Genomic DNA, 18,276 nt, shown 5'->3' with positions numbered 1-18,276 from the left:
TTCTTTCTTTCTTTCTTTCTTTCTTTCTTTCTTTCTTTCTTTCTTTCTTTCTTTCTTTCTTTCTTTCTTGTTTTGGTTTCTCAAGACAGACTTTCTCTGTGTAGCCCTGGGACTTGATTTGTAGACCACACTGGCTTTGAACTCACAAAGATCCGCCTGTCTCTGCCTCCCTGAATGCTGGGATTAAAGGTGTGTACCACTAGGCCCTGCCTTGCCTTAAATTTTTCATCCTTCAGCCACCACCTCTCAATTAATCAAGGGCTTAACTGTCCAGCTAAGAACAAACCTACAGTAATATTGGAGAGACATCATTACATGCCTGGTCATAAGTGTGTGTTTGTTCATTACAATGAGGAAACAGTGCTCTGTTTTCCTAGCAGCTGGGGACACAGCTTAGCCCTAGCAAGCCCAGGGGTCTGCTTGTTTAAAGTGCTTGTTTCACATTTAGAATCCTGGCAAAAGCGCAGGCATTAGTACCATCCCCGAATCAGGACTTCCCCTGGTCCTGATGACCTGCTCTATCTGCCAGAGCAGCCGGACAGGCCCCCAGCCCAAGTACAGGGCTCTCACCACCACGGGTCTTGGGTTGGAGTCTGCGCTATTCGGGGTGAGCTTCTTAATTCTGGGTCCAAAGATAATGTGGCGATAGGACAGGAAGTCTGAGCGCCCCTGGAAGTACTCTGTCATTGTTAAGGGGGTCTCCTCCCGCTTTTGCAGGCCGTCCACACGGATGTTTTCATAGAACTCCATGACTCGGTCCATCTCAGGCTGCATAGACTTATAGGAGTGCACTGTGGGGGTAGGGGGGAGAGATGGAAGGATCCAGGTGAGCACCAGGAGCTGTGGCAGCGTTCCTGTACACATGAGTGTCAGCCAGGTAGCAAATCCCCACTTCCTGGGTATTTCGGTTACGTCTGATTCTTTGTTTTTATAACACAACACGGTGATGAACATTTATATCATAATTTATGGTTCTTGCTCAGTCTTTGCTAAGAACAAACTCTTATCAGAGGAGTTACTGGGTCAAAAACTTGCTCACGTTTTAAGGCCATTATTGTTGCTGTTAGAGATGAAGCACCGGGCCTCCGGCATGCTAAGCATGTGTCCTACCACTGAGCCACATCTCCATAGTATTAACACATTTAGCTCAATTATTCTGCAGCAGAGAACTACCCGCCGTTATCAACAGGGAACAACTTTCTGCTGCTTTCAACCCCTAGCACACACATCAGGTTAGGATAATCTGCCCACACAAAGGCTGTAGTGTGGCCCCTTGTTGGTTTAATCTTGAAAGCCAAAACTCCCAAATGTGGATGATTGGATGATGTATCTCCATGTGTTCGTTGGCTCCAGACTTTCCTCTGCTGATGTGTGGGGCAGGATATGGATCTCAGAAGGCGGAGTCTTTCTTTTCTCTCTTCCCAAGCGCATGGACTCCTAGCAGTAGCCCTCTGCTCCCGCCTTTGCCCTTGGTGGTGGTGGTTGGCTTTACTGCCCAGCATTCTTAGACCCTTTACATATGACCCACACCATGTACCCACTGGTGGAGACTCCGGCCCGATCTCAGCCACAGAACAGCGCGTGGCCATGGCTTTGACTTTCCTTAGAAAGCCGTTGGTCACCAGATCTTCCTTTTCTGAGCTTCCTTGGCTGTCTGCACACCTCATTACTTTACAGAGGTAGAGACAATGTTCCTGTTTGCCACCCAAGGACCTCCTTGATAGCTGGGGCTGGTTCTCCCCATCCCCGCCATTACCTGTAAGCCCCTCCCCCCAGGCCTCTTGGTTTGCCCTGTGATGGGATCCACGTACCACGCAGAGACTGAGGATGGCCCGGCTTGAAGTAGTCCACATGCAGGCCTGTGATCTTGTTGATGTGCTTCAGCTCCAGCATATCCTCCCGGTTCTGGTACCACTCCTTTACCTCCAGAACCTTGGTGCCTGTGGGGACCCAAAGACGGTTGCTGCAGGCAGCCCAGCTCGTCTGGCCTGTGCCACGCAGACACCAGGCAGGTAGAAGTGATGTGGGCAGAGTCACCCAGCGCAACACTGGGCTGTCCCCAACCCAGCCCGTGCTTACACTGTAGGTCCTCATAGGTAGTGAGGCGACACACCAGGCCGTTGCTGTTGAGGTACGGGGACCACTTCTCCACCTGTGCCTTCTTGTACTGAATCACTTTCTTCCCACTGGGGCACCGGGTCTCAAACTCTGTGGATGCAGAGGGGGCCGGCGTCTCTCGTCTCTCCTTCCACCCTTCCTGGCCACTCATCCACCCTCTGCATTGCCTATAAAGTGCCTCTGGGCCCACAACCAGCTCCAGGGAGGAAGAAAATAGTCACCAGTGCTGACTTCAAATCTGCCCAAGCTACCCTTGGGCTAGCCAGAATCCCAGAGCTACCCGAGACTCTTGTCTGTGATCCAGCCACCCCTTACCTCTGCCAGATCTTTGCCAGTGAGAACACTGTGCTGGAATGACACCCAGCCCCAGTGACCCCTATTTTTTAAGACCCATTTTGCCTCCTCCTTTATCTAGGCTGTAGTGGGTGCTCCTGCCCTAGGGTTCATGACCACTTCTTTAGCACTTTGCCACCTGATGGAACACCCTGTGCCCTTCTTCTGGGTCTGGGCATTTGCAGGCGGGCATATGTAGACATGTGGCAAAAGGTAACCCACTCTCCTTCCTTCTTTGCCCATGCCTCCTGGGGCCTGACCTCCTTACACCACATACTATATGTGCTGTCTATGGTCTTCTCTGAACAGGGGGTATGAGAGAAGAAGAGATGTTATGTCCCAGGCCTTGGTGGTCATGATGTTAGCAGTCCAGCTGTGTGCCAGATGGTGTCAAGCCTTGGGCACAGAACTGGCAGGGTATTGAGAAGGGTGGAAATGAGGGCCCAGGAAGCCTCTGTGGCCCCTCTGCTGAGCTGTGGTCACAGAACTGCCTGTGGGCTGGGAACCAGCAAATGACAGACCATCCGGGGTGATCTCAATCGGGGAGACCCATGAAGGTGGCATGTCGAAGCTCTTATCATCTTCCTCTTTGACCTGTGGGGAGAGGAGGTGGTTGCTGGCCAGGGCCTTGGAGCAGAGGCCATGGCACAGTTCTGTCCCCTACCCCAGATCCAGATTTGCTAAGGGGGCTATCAGTTTCTCCGAAGAGCCAGAAGTCAGGAGATGATCCAGGATAGGACAGAGGAGGAGACATCTTGGGCAGAGCCCATACCCTAATTGCCTGGTCTAAGATGTGTTGGGTTTTTGTCTGATGCTTGTATTTTGATGCTAAATACTTGGCCCTCAAGATCTGGTTACTACCTATCCTTGTTGTGTAAACCTGCCTAAGACATTACTCCCAATTGGTTGATTAAAAGGCCTAAAACCTGGGCAGGGTAGGATGCAATAGGCATAGCTAAGGTTCCTGGGGTTTTGGGAACAGGAGAATCATGGGAAACAGACAGACAGATGAAAAGAGAGGAGGCAGGAGGATACCACAATGAGTTAGCACAGAGAAGGAACCACGTGGGCCAGGAGTAAGGACTCTCCAAGGATGGCATGGATGGAGAAAACACCAAGACTAGAAAATATAAGCAAGTATGTTGGGATTATGAATGGAAGGTAGCTCAGATAAGGGTGGTTAAGGCGGATGGCATTGGATGGGGGCTGGCAGGCAGATGGTGAAGTTGTTGAGGCAACGTAAGTGAAATATCTGCCCAGCTCAAGGTAAATAAAGCAATTAGAACATCTAACAGGTGTCTATGTCTTATTAATTGTGATAGCATGTTAAATAATACTGCTATAATAATTATAGCCAAATGATAAACATTTTATAGCCCAACACCAATTTTATCTACAACAATAGTAGTACCTGCTCTCATAACCGCAACCTTTTGACCAAACCACCTACAGCCATGATGGCTACTCAGGGATCCTGTGTCAGAGGGGGCCATACCCTTTGCTATACCAGTACCAGATAAGGAGGACTGGGCAAGTTCTTCATCCACTCCAAGTCTGGGTTTCCTTAGCTGTACCTGGGCCTCTTGGGAGAACTAAAGGCTGTCATGAATAGGGCTTGGCGCTCTGCAAGGCTGTCCTTTATCCATCTGTGAAATAAGTCTTGCTCTAAACAGTTGATCCTCAAATCAGACTTAGGGCTCTCTGTGTGTACACTTTCTGCCACAAACAATGCTCGGATCCTAGAGGGTTGCTCATCTCATTGTGACTTCCTTCGGGGACACACAGGGTGGTCAGTCAGCAGGGGGCAACCTTTTTGAGACAGCCCGGGAAACCCTGGGCTGTGTCTGGACCCACAGCCGAGTGCGGACTCTCAGGGTGTATCATGTCCTGTCCATACTGGAGGAAAAAGGGATTCTCCTTGCAGGGAAGTGACAGGGCTGCCAGAGGAAGCAGGGTCCTAGGTTTAAGGATGTTCCCATGTTGCATTCCCTACACACGGCTGACCCGTGCCCACAGCCCGCAGGGGTGCCAGAGCTCAGAAATGAGTTGGAGAACAGGGTGGCCTCGGTCACTCTCAGGCAGCCCTCAGAGCTGGGGACCTCGACATGTGGCGAGACTGTTCAAGTTTGGTTCCTAGCTCTCTTGGTTACAGGGGGTGTCCTTTGGCGTCTCATTTTGCCCTGCTGTATTCAAGTTGTCCTCAGCTTCCCAGGTGGCAGAGATTTAAATGGGTAGACCAAGATTCCACACCAAGACCAGAGCCTGTCCCTCAGCTCAGCCTTCCTTGGTATTGGGCTATAAAAGTCACATGCCAAAGCCCTCACCCTTGGTCCCTATGAACCCAGTTGCATGTGGAAGTCAGCACTTTACAGATAAGGCAGTGCAGTCTAACTGGGGTCTTTATGTGGTCCTATCACAATATGCTAAGAGTTCTTATGAGACAGAGGATTTGGGACACAGCTTAGCAGAGAGAAGGCCAGATAAAACACATTAATGGCCATCAGGAAACCCAGAGGCTCTGGAAAGAAACCAGTCCCGCCAGCTCCTTTGATCCAAAATTTTCTAGCCTCCAGGAGCATGGGGCTCCCAGTCAGTAGAATTTTCTTATGGTAGTGCTAATGGGCTGATACCCTGTTATTGTTGCTACTGATACCAAACACGGATTGTGACCCTCACCTAGTTTTACCTGTAAGGGAGGAATGGAAGATCCCAAAGCAGGGGCATTTGCCTAAGGCCCCTGGGCTCCTAGTCTCTGACTTCTCACACAGGACCTCAGGCAGGACAGAAAGGAAAGGCCTGTCTGATAGACAATCACAAGGGCGACAAAGCAGGAGCGGGCAGAGTGGCATGCCCTGGGACTCCTGCTCCAAAGAGATGTGGTCTCTAAGGAACCCCACTCTCCAGATGGGAGAGACTGAACTCAAGTACTGTCCCTCCCCTAACCTAACGGAAGGTTCTGGGCTGGTCACTAGACATGCCTGGGCCTCTGTTTACCCATCTGTAAAGTGAGGGCTCTACAAGACCTCTCTGCTTTGAAGAATGTATAATTGCTACATCTAGACTTTCCCCACACATGCATGTGTTTTCAGGGACATCTGTCAGGCTGCCTGATGCAAAACAGGGTGAAGCCTCTTAACCCACCCTCCTGCTACCACTCACTGTATCGTCGTCATCATCATCATCCATTCCTTCATCATCTTCATTAGTCAAGGACAGGTGAGCCTTGTCGGTCCCCAAGAGCATGTACTCCCATCTCACAGGATCTCCCAGGTCAAAGACCAAATCCTGATGGAGACAGAACCAACTGAGTGCGTACCCCACCCCCAACCTCATGACTGTGCCTGCTCCTAGGGAGATGGCTGTTCCCAGAGGCCAGTAGGTAGGGGCTGTGCGGAATGTCAGCTCTATCCAGCCTTTAAGAGTCCAGACACATTCTTCATCTCAACAGGGAAACTCAAGCCCACTCCCATCCCATCATCCCATTTCCCAAGAAATCCTCTGTGCAGAAGAGACTCATCAGTGCCCCCTGCTGGGGACAGTCTGTATACACATGAGGGTGTTGCATGTCAGTACAGAGCATTTCTAAGCAGGCAAATTATTAGGAAATGACTGGCTTAAAGTGAGCCTCCTTCTTTTTTTTTTTTTCTTTTTGTTTTCCCTGGGCAGGAAGCCAGGAGCCAGAAATCAGGAGCCAATTGCTACTCGGGACTTAGGAGGATACAAGAGACTTCAGGAGAAACCAAACCTTCCAGGACCTCAGTCCCGGATTTCCAGTCTCCAGAATTTTAAGTCAAAGAAGGTTTGTTCTTTCAGAACCTAGATGGCAGCACTTCCTGGTGGCAGACACAGGCACTAAGCAAGGGGTTGTGGTTCTGTCCATCTGCCCCCAGTCCTCAGGGTCATCTCCCCAGGTGACATGTTCTAGTGGGAGATCAAAGCCTGAAGAAAAATTGCTCAGAGGAGACTGAGCATCCATCCGTCCTGAGGTGGCCCAGGTCATGGATTCCCTGTGCTGTCCCAAGAGGCTCCTCTGTATTGTTCCCTGTCTGGTAGCTGGGATAGAGAAGTAGACATAACAGGAGGGAGGGAGGGAGAGGAGGAAGGTTTCCAGATGTAGCAGTGACTGGGGGGAAAGATTAACGAGGAAGAGCTTACTGTGAAGATGGTCACATATCATTTTATCTCTACTAAACCCTGTCACTTTTCTCAGTGGCAAGCAGTAGTCACACACGCTTTCTTGCTTTTATGCCATGTTCTGTCTCTAAAGAAGAGAACAGGCAGACAGTGGCTGCACCCCACATTCCAGGAGCATTTGCTCTCTGTGAGGATGCTGCCCCATTCCCTGACCCCCAGTGCCAAGCAAGGTTCTCAGAGGGAACAAAGTCCCAGTGCTATTTTAGCAGCGTCCGCACTGGCCAGTGTCGTGGTCTCTTCTTCCATGCCCTTATGTGATTCAGCACTGGTTCCCTGGCCCCCCTCTGCCTTACCATAAATGTCCTTCCCATGGCACTGGTGTGGTGTGCACCACAATAGTGGTGGGAGTTCAAAGAACAAGGGGGGAACTGCGGGCTGGAGGACCACTTCCACCTCTGAAGAGATGCTGTCCTTCTGGGACGCAGAGCATAGGCACACTGTGAGCCTGGCCCTGGGAAAGGCAGTTCTGACTCCGCGTCATCTGTGTACTGCGGTTATAAATTTCGTTCATCTGGACGTCAGTTTCCTTATCTGTCATACGAGGTAACAAAGCTGATACTTGTAAAATGCCCAGAACCTAATACAAGCATGTTCTGAGCATGGTTTCTCCCTGAGGGTAAAAAAAAAAAAAAAAAGGACTGAGGGCTCCAGAGTCAGGCCATGAGTTAGGCAGGGTGCTGAAACACATGTTTCTGGATTCCAGGAATTCAACCTCTACTTATAGACACAGACTTACTGGTCACCTAGTGGAAGCATATCCTCCCTGCCTGGCCCCCAAGGGGCCACAGTATCTCTTGGATAGGCACATTGCAACTGGTTCTATCTAGTCAGGAATAGGGGACATTGAGAATAGCAACAGAGCGTGGGACATGGAGGCCTGAAGCCTGAGCTCAATGCCAGTGGCTTGTTGCTTTCCCCTTCCCCTGGACAGGAAGTGTCTAAAGGACCTGCTCTGTGCCATTTGCTGTGTGTTCCTAGGCTGGGTACAGGACCTGGCACACAGCAGATGCTTCCTGGAGAAGTTAACCACACTGCTTCCCCTCCCAAAATTGCCACTTTTCCATGCAAGATGACCCCACCAGATGAGTTAGTCACATATCTGTCCCTTGACTGCAGTCTTCCCCCGCATTCCCCTTGTGTCAATCCACATTTAAACATTTCTTCCCCACAAGTAGACCCATGAGAGCTGGGCACAATGATGGACCTATGACTCTACCGTTCAGGAGGCCGAAGCAGGAGGATTGTAAGTTTAAGGCCAACCTTGGCTATAAAGGAAGATGCTGTTTCAAAAACAAACAAGAAGAATCACAATAATTAAGAAGCTGTGCTGGGAATGTAGCTCAGTGGTAGAGGGCTCACCTAGCATGTGAGGCCCAGGTTCCATCTACCACTGGGGGAAAAAACTTAAGCCAAGATTCATTAAAAAAAAAAAAAAAAAGCCTGAAAGATGTTTCTAGTTTGTGGGATTTTTCTCTGGTCATGGGTCCAAAGCAGTTACGAAGAGCTTCTGGGAGAGATGGAGATGTAGCTCAGTTGGTGGAATGCTTGTCTAACATGTATGAGGCCCTGGCACGCATCCTCAGACCCACATAAACTAGACATGGTGGCACATGCCTGTAATCCCAACATTTGGGAGTTGGAGGCAAGAAAGTCTGAAGTTCTGCTGTTCAAGGTCATCCCGATTATACAGTAAGTTCAAGGCTAGCTTGGACTGTGACTTAGTGGAAGAAGGAAGAGGAGGAGGAGGAGGAGGAGGAGGAGGAGGAGGAGGAGGAGGAGGAGGAAGAAGAAGAAGAAGAAGAAGAAGAAGAAGAAGAAGAAGAAGAAGAAGCCTTCAGTTTACCTATAGTACTAAGGGGCAGAAATCCTCTTTGGATTTCTTTGGAGGATATTGAGTTCTCCAAAGAGAAAAAGGCAGCAAATCTCCCAGGCTGCACTGGGATTCTGATGGACCACATCAAAGGAGTAAAGATAACAGAAAGGCTGAGTTAAGGTCATCCAGGATTGCTAGATCTTCTCTTTTCCTACCATAATCTCACCCAACATCTCTTCAGAAAGATTAAAGCATCTAGGTATTCAATTATCTCTAAAAAATTTTTTCAGATGTAATTTTTAGCAACGCACATACACATACACAAGTGAAACACAGAACTGTGCTCATGAATGAAAAACTAGACTTCTCCAATGATGTCTCACTGGGTATGCAAACCACACTTAGGGCAGGCCCCATGCCCCATGCCCAGCAGTGGGCAGCCAACACAAAATGAACTCAATGATATTTTTGGAGGGTCTGATAATGCTTTGGTTTTTGTTCGTTTTGTTTTGTTTTGTTGTTATTGTTCGGGTTTTTTTTTTTTAACACTATGGGTCTTTTGCTTATAAAGTATAGTTTCTAGTTTGGTGTTTTTTATGGAATTTCTGCACATGTGTATGTATGTATGCACATTTGTATGTGTTTCTTGTGCTTTTTCTTCTGTTTTGTTCATTTTTTGTTTGTTTTGTGCTGGTTTGTTTTAATTTTAACTTCTATTATTATTATTATCAGTATTATTATTGCCTGTCTGTTGTAATTAGAGAGAGAAAATGTGCAGATTTAGGTGAGTGGTGAGGTAGGGAGGATCTGAGAGGAGCTGGGGGAGGGGCATCCATAATCAGAATATATTGTATGAAAAAATTTTATTTATTTTTGAAATAGTATGTAGTCCTAGCTGTTCTGGAGCTCACTATGTAGACCAGGCTGGCTTCCAACTCACAGAGATCCTCCTGCCTCTCCCCCTTGAGTGTTAGAATTAAAAATGTGTACCACCATGCCCAGTTTAAAAATCTATTTTCAATTAAGATTTTTAAAAGGTTCAAATTTGAGCATTTATATAGAAAAATAATACCCATGAACCTAATTTTATTAAAAAAAATCATAGTAAGTGAAATGGTCTAAGCACCATAATCAAGAGGCTAAGACTGTCAAATAGATAAAGGAAAGGCCCAGCGATACACACTTAAATTTAGAATATACAAATAGAGTTTTGTTTAAAAGGCAAAGAGAGTCCATGCTAACAGAAACCAGAAGAAAGCCAGAGAAACTATCTTTGTGGATTTTAAATAGATACCAGGATAAAAATGCTGGTGGGGTAAAGGTAGGCATTTACAATACAAAGAGGTCAATTTATGAAGAAGGCATGAGAGTCAGGTGTGGTGGTGCATGCCTGTAGTCCCAGCACTCTGCAAGGCAGAGGTCTGTGAGTTCAAGACCAGCCTGGTCTACAAAGTGAGTTCAGGACAGCCAAGGCTACACAGAGAAACCCTGTCTTGAAAAAAAAAATTATAATCTTAAATGTTTGTTCACTAAATTCACATCTTTAGAATATTTGAGGCAAACACCAATAAAAGAAACAAAGAAATCCAACATGATAATCCAGCATTTGGGTAATGTCAAGAACTTTAAAATATAGAAAACAGCTGGGCACAGTGGCACACTCCTGTAGTCCCAGCACTCAGGGAAACTGAGGCAGGCAGATCTTTGTGAGATTTCATTAGGGGAAACATATATATACACCATTAGTCTCGAGACTGGGAGCAGATTCCATCACTATGAACTCTAAATATTAAAAGGAAAATAAGAAGCTATTTTAACATTTTATAGCAATAATTTGAACACTTAAATGAAAGGAAAAAAATGTTTCCAAAAGACAGAAACTACCAGAACTCACTCAAGAAAAAATGCCCTGGGCTGTGTGTGTGTATGTGTCTTGATGCTAGAGCATTTGCCTGAAATATTTTGGTTTGGAGTTCATCCTTAGCACTGCCAAAATAAACAAATTATCCAAACTGAATGTGTGATTTGAAACATTCCAGGAAGAGCTGGGCATGGTGACACACCCCTTTGATCCCAGGCCTGGAAGGCAGATCTCAGAGTTCAAGTCAGTCTGGTTTACAGGGTAAGCTCCAGGACACCCAAGGCTACGCAGAGACTCAGATGTCTTCAAGGAAGAAACAATATCAATTCAGATTAGAAGTGATCACGGAGATAGAAAAACCCCAAATTCTTTTTGATTTTTAGAGTTCATAAGCAGGTTTTAAACTTCCTGGATGCGAGGACAATCTGCAACAGGTAACTGTAGCTTTAAAACAGCTCAACACCACCTTCTATGGAAAGTGGGGAAACCAGGCAGGCACCGGTGTGCGCACCTGTAATCTCAGCATTCGGGAGGCTGAGGCAGAAGACCGTGGTTCCGGGGGCCCCCCGGCCTAGAGCGAGACCCCATCTCAAACTCTCCCAAACAAATGTTGAGTGTTGGCAAGGAGGGCAGGGGTGCCCAGACTGTCACTTAGAGCTGGGGTAGGGGCTATAGGTCGGTGCAGTCATCCTTGCCAATGGGGAGGAGCTGCTGCTGAAATGAAGAAAGACTCCCCTGAGTCTTGACCCAGCAGAAGCCACTGTGTGTGTTCACTGAAATGCAGGTAGGGAATGCTCTCACTGTAGCACTACTCCAAGCAGCCCCACGCTGGGAAGGGTCTAAGCGTGCCACTCTGACGTAGAAAAGCAGGTTCCGGCGCGCCCCAAGAACAGGGGATGGATGAACAAAACACTGCACGCAGAAAACGGCGGATCTAACACACATCTCCGTGACAACCAGTCTAAACACACACTGCTTGACTCAACTGATGAACTGTGTTAAATCAGGGTAAACTGATCAACCCTGTAGGAAGTCAGCACAGGCTCCTTCCCGTAGCTGACCCCACCTGCCTCGACTGCCCCCCCCCCCCCCCATGACATCTCAAGTGAAGAGTGTTGGTTTATACAAATGAATTTTTCTCCCATTTTTGTAGTGTCGGGGATCACCCCAAGCCTCATAAATGCTAAGCTCCTGTTCTACCATTGAGCTTGTGGCTGGAGCCGTTACTGGATGGGAAGGGCCAGGTCCTGGCTATGTAGGGGAGTTCCTTATCACAAACTAATCCAGTAAGATGTGCACGTAGGATTGCGCACCTGTGTGTGTGTGTGTGTGTGTGTGTGTGTGTGTGTGTGTTGTGGTGTGAATGTGCAGCTCACAGGACAACTTTCAGGAGTCAGTTCTCTCCTTCCACTGTGTAGCTCCCTGGTATCTACCTCAGGTCGTTAAGGTGGGGGCAAACATTTTTTACCCACTGAGCCACCGACACAGCCCATGCCGTGCTGTTTATATCCTTAAAGTACAAGTATGCATCTGGGAGGGGAAGAGGGAGGACACAAGAGGACTTCTGAGGCACGGGCCCTATTCCTTCTTGTTCTGGGCGCAGGAAGCAGGGCCTTCAGGGGCGGTGTGTAGAGAGCTTTAGCGTACCCGCATTCCTGCGTGGGTGCTATGCTCCTACCCACATTCATTCGCACAGACCCACAGCCCGCGGGTTAGAGAGGACACACACAACGGACTGGAGAAGTTCACCTTGCCAGAACGGTCCCTGATGGGCGGGGGTGTGGGTCCTGGGACCTCCACCATGAAGGACCCTGCTATAACGGGGTGGGGGGTGGGGGAGGTGCACACGGTCCGCACCCCTGGTCTCTAACCTCCCGGCCTGCTCCCACGAACCTTGCAGCAGTTCCAGCAGTCCTGCATGTTGATCCAGTAGTTCTTGTGGTTCCAGAGGCTCTCGATGCCCAGGAAGTGTTCGTCCTTGGTACTGTAGCTGCGCCCCGTCAGCGGGTCGATGAAGAAGCACTCGGGCACCTCCCGCTTCCCGGCCAGCACCAGGACCCAGGAGTGCACCCGCAGGCCGTGCAGGGGGTCGGGCTTCGACTTCTCCGCCGCCTGCACAGGGAAGGTGGGTGACCACCAGCTAAGGGAAACTCCCTAACGGCCCTCCCTTGGAGCCCCAGGTTTCAACCAGTAAAATGGGAGGGGCCGACCCGATCTGTGGTTCTCTCTGCGGGGCGACAGCACGCGGATTAGTTTTCATCCCAAGAAAGGCAATGTCTTCTACAGGTAAGCCGTGCTTTGGTCAATCTTACAGAGAAGGCCTTGTGGTATGTTATCCCTTGGGCCTACTGTAACCAGCCATGGCCAGGGTGCAGGCCATGGGAGACCCACCAGGAGGCGATCTTCCTCGTCCTTAAGCCGCTTCTCTTCTTGGTCCTTAATTGCCTGTAGTCTCTTGTCCTCCTGCTCCTGCTCAAACCTGCTGCTCAGGTCCCGGGGCGGCTTGATGGCGTATTTCTTAGGCACTGTCTTCTCTTTCTCCTTGACTATCTGTCACCCAACAAGAGAGGGAAGTCAACTTCCAATCTGCACCCTTCACAGGCTTTATGGGACCCGGGCCTAGTCCTGACAGAAAAGGGAGCTGTAGTGCCCTGGAGGAAACCTTGCCGGGATGAGGGGGAGTCCACGGGGATCCTCCCTGCAGATCAAGCCTAGCTGCATGCCCAGCAAAGACTGCTAAGGACCGCCCCACCAGCCAGAAGCTGAGGGAGATTGTCTGGGGTAAGAGTTTTCAGGGCTTATCCTTGGGCGGTTTCATACATTGACTCCAAGTTCGTTTTCTGGGCCAGTAAAGAAAAGAAGTGTGCCTGCGTGCTTGCATGTGTGCATGCATGCATAGGTGTATGCGTGCGCACACGTGTGTGTTTCTACATGTGTGTGTACATGTGTATGTAAATATGTACAAAACGATGATACATGTTCCCAGGAAAGAACTCTCCAGGGGCTGCAGATGTAGGTTTGTGACAGTCAAAGAAAAGCAATCAATCACCAGACAGATCCAGGGTTGTAAACATGTTACCACATTATGGTGGCTCTAAAAATATCATGTTTTTCCTTTTGAGCATGCCCTCTTTATGTTTTTATATATTAAGAATGACAGCACTAACTACACAGGGCTGCTATGGGTAGCCACTGAACCAACCCATGGCCACATTAAAATGGTTTATCATGCTGTTATTGATAGAAACTTGGTTCTTTGCATTGCAGCTGAAACAAGTAGGCCAGGAGGTGTGAGCTCCGAGGCAATGGATGCTTCCATTCAAAGCATCCCTCGCATGGTGCTTTGAATGCAAATGGCTTCAATAGGCTGATAGGAAGTGGTGTTGTTAAGAGGTGTGGCCTTGTTGAGTGGGTGTGGCCTTATTGGAGGAGGTCTGTCAGTAGGGGGTGGGCTTTGGGGTCTCGGATGCTCAAGCCAGGCCCAGTGTCTCTCTCTTCCTGCTGCCAGCAGACTGGGGTGTGGAACTGTCAGCCTCATCATCTCCTTCTGCAGTGCCCTGTCTGCCAATGTGCCGCCATGCTTCCTGCCATGATGATAATGAACTAGACCTCTGAAAGTGTAAGCCAGCCCCAATGAAATGTTTTTCTTATTAAGAGTTGCCACGGTCCCTTCAATCCCAGCACTTGGGAGGCAAGGGCAGGTGGATCTCTGTGAATTCCAGGCCACTCTGATCTACAAAGCAAATCCAAGGACAGCCAGAGTTACATAGAGAGACCTTCTCTCAAAAACAAACAAACCAAACAAAAAAAAGGGGGGGGGGTTGGAGAGATGACTCAGTGGTTAAGAGCACTCTCTGCTCTTCCAAAGGACCTGGGTTCAATTCTCAGCACCCACATGGCAGCTCACAACTGTCTATAATGCCAATTCCAATGGATCTGTTATCGTCACACTAATGCACATATAATAAAATTAAGTAAATTATTAAACAAACAAACAAAAAAAGAGTTGCCATGGTCATGGTGTCTTTTCACAGCAGGAGACACCTTGTTTGGCATCCAGGCCTGAGCAAGCAGACTGTGTGGCACCTCTCTCTCTTTCTTGAACTCCTTTTTAGTGTGTCAGGCCCCTGGGTCTCCATCCTTCAGCTACAGCAGGGCCTGACTCTTGCCACAGATCCCTGAAATCCACCCAGGGTGTGGAAAGCTCTTTCTGTGCACAGCATGGTGTTTTTTCCAAGTGTGAAGAGATTTGGGGGGCGGGTATGCGTGATTCTGGCATGAAACATACACATAAAATGCCTCTATTCCCCACAAGCATAACCACACTTACGCGCAGTACTTCCTATACTAAACTTTAACAGTTTTAAATTTGAAAAGTGCTTCTTTTGTTTGCAGAAACTCTGGTGATCACGGAGTTCTTAATGAGCAGACGGAAAACTCAACCATCGCTCGTTGTGGGTAGGGGTTACTTTTTCACGCTAAATGGGCTGGGGATAGAACTCAGACCAGCATGCTTGCCCATCACAGTGGAGGTTCTTGGTGTGTGTGCTTTTGAGCGTGTGTGTTTAGCTGAGTGGGAGGAGGCCTAGAATTAAGCACTCCTTTGGCCACTGTTTCCCACCATTAAAACAACCAGACGGGCTTTTATCAGATGCGAGGGGTGGCGGGTAAACTTGTGATAGCTGGATATAAGGCAGAAACCACGTGAGCCATCAACTTTGCCCAGTGGAAGCACCATGTCTTAAGCTGAGCTAGGGCAAGGCAAGAGGGACGGCCCTTTGGAGAACTGGGCAGTGGGTGGTGCTGAGGACAGAGCAATCACCAAGGATTTGAAACAGGGGGTCTGGAGCAACAGAGGATGAATGGTGACGGCGCAGGAACATGTAAGTATAAGGACAGCCTGCATGGGAACTCGCTTCTCTAAAGATGGCCAGGGCAGGGCCCTGATCTCCTAAGATAGATAGGCAGCCCCGGGACTGGGCACTCTCTGGGCTACCATGTATCAGGCATACCTCCTTGGCCTTCAAGGTGAGTGGACACACTTCCCTTGTCAGGTCCATGAGGCACAGGTCCAGTGAGCCATAGCCATTGACGCAGTAGGCGTCGTAGCCAGAGCCAATGAGCATGGAGCAGAGCAGGGTGCTGGAGTCGAAGCAGTTCCCCTTCTGGAGCTTGAGCACGGTGGTGGAGGAATAGAGGTGTGTGGGCTGAGCACAGGACATCTATTAGTTCAAGCAGGCCTCTTGCCACTCACCACCCACCTGTAGGGGTAGGGACCCCGCTGCTTTGGGAGGCTCTTGAGGACATGACACAAACCATGCAACCCACACGCATCTGTCATTTTAAGCAACTGGTGGGCTCTCCTCCAATGCTCTCCCCCCCATCCTTTCCACTCTTCTATCAATGCTTGGTTAGCCACTTCCTTGTCTCCTTCCATTCTCAATGAAAAGCTGACCAAACCTTTCAGAAGCCCAAAGATGGGGCGAAAGGCTATAGGCAGGTTGGTATCCCCTAGTAATTTGCTATACACCTCCTGAAATTAGAAATAAAGGGACACTGCGGCAGAATCCAGCAGATGAGAGACCAGGTTTGCTGTGTTCCCTTAGGCCAGCTGTTGGTTGCCTCTCTGTGTCTTTTTCCCCTACAGGTGTCTCAGAAGGCTAGAGCCTGGCTGAGCTTCTATGGTCCAGACTTGCATTAGGCCTGCTGGGCTTATCCCATGTGACCAGGGGGTAGTGCTTACCGGCTTGAGTGGGTCAGACAGAGGAACCATGGTGAGGAAGTCAGACACAAACTGGGCGCAGCCATCCCAGTTGTAGAGTTCAGGGTAGGGCATCAGCGTAGGTCTCAGCGTTGTGCTCACGAACTTCTGCGAATTAAGAGATTGTGCCAGGGACCGTGTGTAGCAGAGACCTGTGAGCACCTGTGCCTGGCTGGCCCAGCCTCTTTCCTCAAATTCTCAGGGGAACCCTGAAGAGGCCCAGATCACAGGGTGGTAGACTGGTCTCCTGCTTGGGAAGGTCTGGCATTGGCCAGTGTAGTGGTGGCAATGGCTGAGAGGCACCCATTCACATCGCTAGCTTATCCACATCTGGGCTGGAAAGACTGGGGGAAAGCCCTCTCAAGTTCAGCGAGGCCAAGCAAATTGTCTAAGGTCACTCAATGAGAAAGGACTAAAGGAATGTCCTGTTGGATGTCCCAACAGCTTGCGGCCCTTGCGGAGCCTTCAGAGGTTCTGGACAGGGGTGGCTGGTGGCCAGGGTGGTCTCCAGTTTCAGGTGCCAACCCATCATGGGAGGGGCAAAGCAACAGGGCAGAGTCGGGCAGAGGAGGCCCTGAACCCTGGCACTGATTTCTTGCTTCCCTCTACATGGCCCCAGGCATCTCCCTGAGGCTCAACGGACCTCTGTTTCCCCCCGTCTATACAGTCCCATACACAGGACCATTCCACTCAGGCATTGGAGGTCTCTTAGCGTAGGCCAGCCTTGGCTGCATAGTGACACCCTGGTTTCACTCAAGACTGAAAAGAAGGCTGGGGGTGTGGCTCAGAGGCAGGGTGCTGGTCTGCCATGTGTCAGGCCCTGGGCTCCCCCACCCCCTAGCTTCCAAATCAGATCCCAGGCCTGCATTCCCCTGCAGTAGTGTATACACTCCTCCAGCCCCTGACAGGCCAGAGATGAGCCACAGCACAGCTGTGACTTGACCCAGAAAAGGTAGAGAACCTAGAGACCCGGGCATGCCCCACCCTTCCACCCTCTGCCCCTGCTCTGGCCCTGCCTTCCAAGGCCCAGGCTTACAGGCACTTCGCACTCATTTAGCGGGTGCAAGAAGAGAGGCACGCGGTCTGGGCACAGGTGGCTGTACTGGCGGGAGAAGTTTTCTGCCACCTGCAGCAGGTGCTCCTCCTTGGGCGAGTTGGAGGTGTAGGAAGGGGGCAGCTTGGTGATATCGATGAGGGCCTTGTTTATGATCCTGTGTCCCAGCAGGGATAGCAATGATCTGAGTGAGGCCATGCTTGGCACCCCTCTCCCCAAAAGCGTACGGGCAGCCTTTGCCTTTTGCCTTTCCTTCATTTGACCCTCACAGCTACATGGAGACAGTATCATGACTCACAATCTCACTTTTACACAGACAAAGTAATGGAGGCTGCAAAAGGTTGAAGGCCTTCCCTGGATCATGCAGCTAGGGGAAAGGTGAGCCCTTTGGAAGCAGAACCTGAAGCTGAACTGCATCCCTCTATGGCTACCCTCCTTGTCCAGGTGCCACCATTCTGCCTTGGTCCTTCCTGTGCCTGGCCCTTTCTGACTGTGCCGGGGCTGCTGGGTAGAAAACCCCTGGCCCGACACTCACATCTCGGAAGAGGTTGGGACCCGGATGGCTGCTAGCTGTTTCTCCAAGTCTTGCAGTTCCTCCTGTGTCAGGATGGTTCCCTCTTTGCTCGCTGGCTTCAGCTTCTCCATCTTTTCAGCCCAGTCTGCCCTTTCAGCAGCTTCCTCACGTTCGGCCGCCTCCTCCTCCTCCACTTTCTCTCTCAGGACCTCCATCCTGATATCTCTGGATAGCTAGAGATGAATATCTCTGCAGGGAAAAGCAGGTATGCTCAGAATGGCCATTGTCAGCCAGAAAGAAGTGACTGAGACCATTCATGCATTCAGAGTGGCTGGAGGTGCTTTCTCCTCACAGGGAAGAACAGGGTGGAAGGAACATCCCTTCCACCAGGGGGGACGTCTTCGTTTGGTGCTAGCTCATCTCTAATACCTTCTACTACAACTCTACCTCAAAACGAAGACAAGGATTTGTACACAGTAATGCATGCCTGTAATCACAGCACTTGAGGATGAAGCAGGGGTTTTTTAAATGCTAGGCTAGCCTGGGTTACATAGCCAAGCCGCTTCTGAACAAACATCAAAGTTAGTGTCAGGTTTCCTAAAGTTACTAATGTGGCTTTAGCAGCCAC

General features: G+C 49.7%; 1 protein-coding gene across 1 annotated transcript in view; it reads right to left on the bottom strand.

The window, feature by feature from the left end:
- Drc7 (dynein regulatory complex subunit 7) overlaps positions 1–17,863 on the bottom strand; it is a 22,562-nt gene extending 4,699 nt beyond the window's left edge. Inside the window, exons 1-11 of the mRNA XM_055621327.1 lie at positions 17,670–17,863; positions 17,117–17,291; positions 16,063–16,188; positions 15,332–15,526; positions 12,711–12,869; positions 12,213–12,431; positions 5,611–5,736; positions 2,973–3,045; positions 2,080–2,208; positions 1,812–1,940; positions 571–791 (exon numbers count right to left, since the gene is read on the bottom strand). Coding sequence (XP_055477302.1) covers positions 571–791; positions 1,812–1,940; positions 2,080–2,208; positions 2,973–3,045; positions 5,611–5,736; positions 12,213–12,431; positions 12,711–12,869; positions 15,332–15,526; positions 16,063–16,188; positions 17,117–17,291; positions 17,670–17,863 — 1,746 coding nt within the window. The remainder of the gene's footprint in view (positions 1–570; positions 792–1,811; positions 1,941–2,079; positions 2,209–2,972; positions 3,046–5,610; positions 5,737–12,212; positions 12,432–12,710; positions 12,870–15,331; positions 15,527–16,062; positions 16,189–17,116; positions 17,292–17,669) is intronic.
- Positions 17,864–18,276: the final 413 nt, after the last annotated feature.

The sequence above is a fragment of the Psammomys obesus genome, unplaced genomic scaffold (genome assembly GCF_907164565.1).
Source record: "Psammomys obesus unplaced genomic scaffold, mPsaObe1.curated_primary_1811, whole genome shotgun sequence".
Classification (NCBI taxonomy): Eukaryota; Metazoa; Chordata; class Mammalia; order Rodentia; family Muridae; genus Psammomys; species Psammomys obesus.
The sequence above is the reverse complement of the archived record's forward strand: the minus strand, read 5'-3'. Positions and strand labels throughout refer to the sequence as shown.